The sequence below is a fragment of the Pteropus alecto genome, unplaced genomic scaffold (assembly GCF_000325575.1).
Source record: "Pteropus alecto unplaced genomic scaffold, ASM32557v1 scaffold338, whole genome shotgun sequence".
NCBI classification, from domain to species: Eukaryota; Metazoa; Chordata; class Mammalia; order Chiroptera; family Pteropodidae; genus Pteropus; species Pteropus alecto.
In genome coordinates, this window is record NW_006441995.1 from 768,889 (window position 1) to 776,044 (window position 7,156).

Genomic DNA, 7,156 nt, shown 5'->3' on the forward strand with positions numbered 1-7,156 from the left:
GGTAGTCTTACTGGGTAGAGCAATCTTGGTTGTAGGTTTTTTCATCACTTTGAAAAAGTGACAGTCTCTTTTGGCCTGCGAAGTTTCTGTTGCGAAATCAGCTGACAGTCTTAGGGGAGCTCCCTTGTATGTAACTAATTGCTTTTCTCTTGCTTCTTTTAAGATTCTTTGTCTTTAAACTTTGTCATTTTAATTGTGATGTGTCTTGATGTGGGACTCTTTGGGTTCATCTTGTTTGGGACTCACTGTACTTCCTGAATGTGTGACTATTTCCCTTGCCAGATCAGGAAACTTTTCGGTCATTATTATTTTTTAATTTATATTTTTTTGTACTAGGGGGAAGTAGAAAAGAAAGCAGCCCCTATACTGGCCCTACTCAGTAGCAGCTTCTTGTTCCATAGAATTAAGGAAGACTTTGAGGAAATTAAAGTTATTTGGAGAAATTAAGGTGTAGTTGCTTTGTAGGTTGTGATGGGTAGAAGGATGAAGACCCTTCACATCCTCCATCTTGCCTCAGACTATGTTCTGAAACCCTGAGGCAGACACAGTGCCACTTTCATTCTTTTTGGGATTGTTGACAGCCACATGGTGATAGAAAATGACAAGCAGGAAGAGCGACAAGCCCAAGATGTTGGCAAAGATGGTGAACTGTAGGTCTGTAATCACCCTATCTGTTGGGCATAACTTAGATGTAGTCTGCGCACTAGCCCGAGGTAGGAAACCTGGTTGGTCATTATTTTTTCAAATAGGTTTTCAATTCCTTGCGCTCTCTTCTCTTTCTGGTATCCCTATAATGCAAATGTTAGTATACTTAATGTTGTCTCAGAGGTCCCTTAAAAAAATCCTCATTTTAAAAAATTCTTTTTTGCTGTTCTGATTGAGCGTTTTCTGCTTTGTCTTCCAGATTGCTGATTTGACCCTCTGCTTCATCTAATCTGCTACTGATTCTAATGATTACAGACATACAGTTCACCATCTTTGCCAACATCTTGGGCTTGTCTGCTACGTATTCTTCATTTCAGTTTATTCCTCATTTCTGACTAGTTCTTTTTGTTTTCTAGCTTCATATTTATGTTTATCTCTTTGTCGTGTTGAGGTTCTGAGTTTATCTATTTTTCCCCTAAGTTCAACCAATGTTTTGAACTCTGTAATTGTGGATTGCTTGTCTCCATTTCATTTAGTTCTGTTTTTGGAGTTTTTTTCCTATTACATTCAGAACATGTTCCTTTTCTCCTCATTTGGGCTGACTCCCTGCATTTGTTTCTCTGTATTAGGTAGATCTGCTACATCTCCTGGTCCTAGCAGAGTGGCTTTATGTAGTAGGTATCCTGTGGGGCCCAGTGGCACAGCCTCCATGGCGACCTGAGCCAGGTGCCTCTTGTGTGGGCTGCATGTGCTCTCCTGCATGTGCAATCCTCTTGATTGCTATTGACACATCAGTGGGTGAGATTGGCCATCTGGCTGACTGGCTGTGACAGCTGGTTGCAACTACATCAGACATGTGCTGTGCAGGTGCTGACTCTATTGAGCAGGTGTTGCTTATGTGGAGCTGACTGGTTGTGCTCCGATGTTGTCTGAAGGCAGTGACCAGGTGTGTTGGTTCTGGAGCCTTATTGGAGGGCTCCGGTGCAGGTTAAGGTCAGCCACTGCTTATGCTTGGCTTGGGGCCATCTCGTAGGGCTACAGAAATCTGCAGTTGGTTGTTGCTTGAACTGGGCTTGGAGGTACTGGTGAGAGGCTGTTCTGTGAACTGATGCCGGCTGCCACCAGTGATAGGCTTGGTTGGGACCCTTTGGTGGGAACCATGATATGAGCTGAGGCCAGCTGCCATTTGTGCCAGGTTTGTGGCTATTTAGAGGTTACTTTCCAAGCCAAGACTGGCCGCTGCTTACGCCAGGCTTGGGTAGGTTGGCAAGAGGTACAGGTCTTGTTTGGGGTTTGTGGACCTTTGAGAGTGCAGGGAAGTCTACAGTGTGAGCTGGGCCAGGCTGCGTGTGTGGAGGAGCTGCCAGACCTGAGTTGGGTGGAGTCTCAGGGAATCACTAGGGCAGGTGAACCTGATGTTAGCCAGGTTAATGAAGAGCTCAGATTTGACACAACCCCCACCGGTTTTCACAGCCAGATGTTACGGGGACTCCTCTCCCAGGCACGGGAACCCCATGTGGGCTGGGACCTGCCCATTCCTCCCCTCCCACCAGTCTCAGCATGGCTTCTTTATATCCTTATATAAAGCTTTAGGAATACTGTTCAGCCTGTCTTCAGATGGTTCTTGGTGATGACTTTTATAATTTAGTTGTAATTCTGATATGATTGTGGAAGGAGGCAAGCACAGTGTTTACCTACTCCACCATCAGGCACCAGGGTTTTCACAAAGTTAACATGATCCTTCTGGAGTCAGGAGTCACATTCCCTTTCTTTCCCACCCAAAGCATCCATCCATCCCTATTTCTTCCTCCAAGGCTTTTCAGGCTACAGGGCAGAGGGCAGATCTGGCCTATGTGAACGTTAGAAGTTCAGGATTGGTGGAAAATGGCTGGTTCCTTGTCACTCCCAGGCCAAGCTCTGCACAGGTAAATTTTAGGATATGGTTTAAAATGGAGTTCATTATTGAGTGTCTGAGGTAAGACGGATTTTTCTTCCTATCATCAGGTTTCCCCATATGAGGTTTTATTCTCAAAGTCAGGGTGCAGTAAAGGAGGAGGCAAGATAGAAGATTTCTACTTAAAGAGCTTAAATTTTATTCTTTCATCAATTAAAAAATTATTCCTAAAGATAAGTCAAATGCAAAAACATATAATACATCTATCATTCAACAACCCTTTCCAATCAATCCAAAATTATTGAGAACTGTTTATTTTCCCTTTTGAAATGGCTAATCCAGGTAATATGTTTGCAGGTGGTGAATTCACATCACTTCATTGTTTTACTTCCTTAAGCGCACACACCTTTCAGAACTACGTGACCGAGGTGCCGGCCTTTGCTTGGAAAACAGAATTACACTTAGGCCTTACAGGCCCAGCGCCCACTGGGCAGACAGACTCTCGTCCTCCACGCCGGTGACCATGTCTTCGATGGCATTCCAGTCAAGCTTGCTGAGGATGCTGCCAGTGCTCTCCGACACGCTGTCTGTGCCACCCACCCCAAAAGGAGGCTCCGATTCTTCTTCGGTTTGTGACAAGTCCTGTCAAATTGAGAAAGATAGTAGTAAGTGGCGGTCTTAGCCCGAGAAAAAATAAATGGAACATGATTCAAAGATTCTGGAGTTGCTCATCCAGCAAATGGTGAAGAAAATACGAAAAGTTATGGCTGCCCAGGCTGTCTGCGCTGGCAATGAGCTGGACATCACCTGACACAGCTCGATGCTGGCACCAGGGCTGAAGAATAGACAGAATGGATTTTTATACCTATTGTACAGTGATCTGTTCTTACATGTTTGTGGTCTTTTATTAAGAAAATACAAATTTAGGGGAAATTCTGAAAGAAATGCTGGAGTATTCAGCTAAAAGTATAGTTGCTTTGAATCACTACTTCAAACTGGCCTAACAATCTCAGTATCTCTACATCTCACAGAAAAACAACAAAAAAATAACTGTCCACCACACACACACACAAAAAACCCCTGAAGAACACAGAGGAATCACTAGGCAAACTGAAATCTGGAACGATGCTTACTTGTAGAAAGGAGTTGTGAGTCTCATGAAGAATCTTATGAATGTCTGCAGGTAACATCCAGGGACTCACCACAGTCTCCTCCCTCTCGTACTCTATACACACTTCCCTGGTCTGAGGTGCCAGCCCAACACTTCCGTGCTTTTTCGTATGCTGCGGACCACGGCATGAAGCAGGAGAGCCTGTCAAGACAAAAAAAAAAATATGCATCGGGACTGTTTCATTTATAAGTTTGTTCATTTAGTGTGACTTTTATCACTGAATCACATTTCACCTAATATTTGAATCATAAGGTCTGGATATAGTTCGCTTTAGAGTACTATCAATTTCTGTTCTGTCGATGAGAGAGAAAAACTGAATTCAGGCCACCTCTTTTGATTTTAAAAGTAAGAATAACCTCTAGGACAAGGTCCAGGGAGGAGAGGCCCCAGAACTGTGGAGAAGCTGGGTGGACTCAAAGACCTGGGCCTTCCCTGCCTCTTCCGGAAAGTCTCGTGGAGACTTCCTAGGAGTAACATTTTAGGCATCTTCACTTTGGCTCTATGCCAACAACCTGCCTTCGGCACAGGTATCAGGCTAGGTGCAGTGATGCATTATGGCCCTCTTTCTCCTTACTGAATATCAGTATTTGTAGAAAAGAAACTTACCCAAGCTAGTGCCCAGAGGCAGCTTAGCAACTTCATCAACCCACAGTGCTTCTCTGCACAAGGCCCTAGAGGAGCCTGTCCCACCTCACACCTTCATGTTCCAAAGTCAATGTTACAACACATTCTGACCCTCACCAAAATGACCTGAAGAAACACCCAAGACATGGGGCATGTCGGGAAGTAAACACAGGTCCCGACATGTAGTCATGTGGCTCCTTAAAGAGGGGAAGAAAGGGTTACAGAGTGAAGTTTGGACAGTCTGGCCTTTTATAGCTCTACCAACCTCATGTCCCAAAGGATACCTCCAAAAAATAAGCCCCCTCAAAACGATAACAGCACACATTTTGGCATTTACTAGGGACTGAGTGCTTTACCTGCATTCAATCCCTTGAACTCACCAGAGTGCCTCAGGACCTGGCCCTTGGTCCTCTTGCACGTCTACACTGCTCCCCGCTGACCTCGCCTAATTCCGTGGCTGTAAGTATCATCTACATGCTGACAACTCTCAACGCTTTACTTCAGCTTTACAAACTGTCTTCTTGACTTTACTTGGATGTGCAATAAACACCTCAGCCTTAACATGTTCACTTCTATCCCTAAACTTGTTCCTCCAATTGTCTTTCCCATCCCAGGAAATGCTGTTAAAATCCAACTGTCCTTTATCCTTCTCTTTCTAATACATCCTATAGCCCAATAATCAGCAAGTCTTAATTTGGTCTATCTCCTTGCTGAATGCTCTTCATGAAAATGCTATGGGGAAAGTGTTATTATCCCCATTTTGCAGATGAGCAAAGTTAGGCTTAGAGAGACTACATAATTTGCCCAAGATGGAGATGACTTTTGCCCAGAACCTAAGCTAATATATTAACTTTCTGTTCTTTGGGGCAAAGGAGACTAGTTCTGAGGGCCCTTTAGGATGAGCTTTATATCTGGAGGTGAGAAATGGGTCCATTTATCTGGATCTGAACAGGGCACTTAACTTCTCTAGGCCGTGGTCTCCTCAGCCTTAAGGTAGGGGTAATAGCTGCCCTGACTATCTACCAGGATAGCGAACAGGAGGACGACTGTGGAAGTGCTTTCTAAACTGTGCCAAAAGTACCTGAGGGCAGGGGAGGCTGGGAGATGCTAGGTGTAGCTTCCCTCTCCGGTTGATCAGAGTGCACCTAATGTGGGCAGGTACCCAATGCTGGAGCAAAATCAGGCCAAAAATCCCCAGACATGTGTGCTCCATGACTACGTGGTCTGTGTGCTCCATGACTACGTGCTCACCTCCCTGAGTCTGTGCTTTCGTGTTCGGCACCGTGGTAAGCCCATTACAGACATTCTCACTATTATAATCCGTATTTTGAAGATGACACAAATGGATTAGGAACTGCTCCAGGCCAAAGAGTGAGTAATGAACTAGAACTCCAAGCAAGCTAAACTCCACAGCCTCCTCTCTGAACCACAAAGCCACGCTTTTCTCTGAAATCTGTACTTGAAATTTCTAAGTGATTTATAATTTTTAAAAATTTGGTAGTAAACCCAAGAACTTTCTATTCTTTCTTTATCCCTTACCTTTTGGGAAGGCAACTGGACACTGCACAGCCTTTCTTACTGCCACTCTGGCTCCACCAGCTTTTTTCTGCACGGTGAAAGTGGCAGTTCCTGTAAAGAGAGGCAGACCGCGTAACCTCCTGTATGCATGCATGTTTCTCATGTGGTATAAGATCTTTGGGGACAGAAATCCTCTGACAGATAGGGGCCCAGTAAGTGGAGGTTGATCTGAACCAAGAAAGCGAAATGCAAGTGCAGCTGAAGGAAGGGAAAGCCCCACTCAGACCTGGTACCCGTACAGCACTTGGCCCCTTGCTAACGTGGCCCCTTGCAAACGGCAAGTGTGCCCCGGCAACACCTCTGGCACCTGGAAAAGCCAGGCAGGCTTAGACGAAATGCCAAGTTAAATTTTATCAAGAGAATGATTAACCAAGGCTTTTTAAATGCCAGGATTAATATTGACCATTTAATGTTTATGTTGTGCAAAATGCTTTACTGATAATCCTCAGCAGCTCTATGAGGTAGGTTTTGAATAACATCTGAGGGCACGGAGTAAGCGGCAGAGCTGGGATATATAGGCCTATGTGATTCCAAAAGCTAGACTTTTTCTCTGCCCATGAAGCCTCTCAGTTACTTATCATACAGCCTTTATATTGTTTTTGATAGAACAGAAAACAAGCAAAAAGAAAGACCCCTAAGTACAACCATTTGCAAGCAGGGCTGAAGAAGTTACTAAGAAACTGCATTCTGTTTTACAAGACAGACAGCAACATACTGTCAAACTCACAAGTATCTTCGGAAAAGCTCTCCTTTTACAAACGCACTGCAGTGAATTTTAAATCTTGATGGACCCTCACTTGCCCATTATGCAATGACTGAATTTGCCCCAGGTGGGCTCAGGTTGTCTGTATCACTAACTAGGGGAAGGCCTGGCTTTCTCTCCCATTTCTCCACAATATTGAGGGGACCTAAAGCCTCTGAATGTAGCTGGGGGAATGGCTGGGTTCTGGATGTGGCTGTATTTCATTTAGACACTACTTAGATAGTCAGAGTTCACCAATCCCCCAAGCTGCCTCTCTTATCTTTGTCTTAAAGGTCTGGGGAAGCTAAGTGACAGGTTAGCTATAATAACAGCCAAGAATATAGTTGTTCTATGACACAGTGTAAACACTACGATACCTACTCATTAATATTCTTGAACAATAATTAGTTTACAAATAGCTATTTTTAGGGGAAAAAAGCGAAATGGCCAATTTTTCATTTATCACATTTTTCAATTATTTCATCCGTTCAAAGTGATACAA

At 44.1% G+C, this 7,156-nt stretch overlaps 1 protein-coding gene across 1 annotated transcript in view; it reads right to left on the reverse strand.

The window, feature by feature from the left end:
- Positions 1 to 2,709: 2,709 nt before the first annotated feature.
- The window catches only part of CPLANE1 (ciliogenesis and planar polarity effector 1), a 91,817-nt gene continuing 87,370 nt past the window's right edge, over positions 2,710 to 7,156 (reverse strand). The window contains 3 exon segments of the mRNA XM_015595319.2: positions 2,710 to 3,181; positions 3,673 to 3,851; positions 5,874 to 5,963. Coding sequence (XP_015450805.1) covers positions 3,008 to 3,181; positions 3,673 to 3,851; positions 5,874 to 5,963 — 443 coding nt within the window. The 3' untranslated portion in view covers positions 2,710 to 3,007.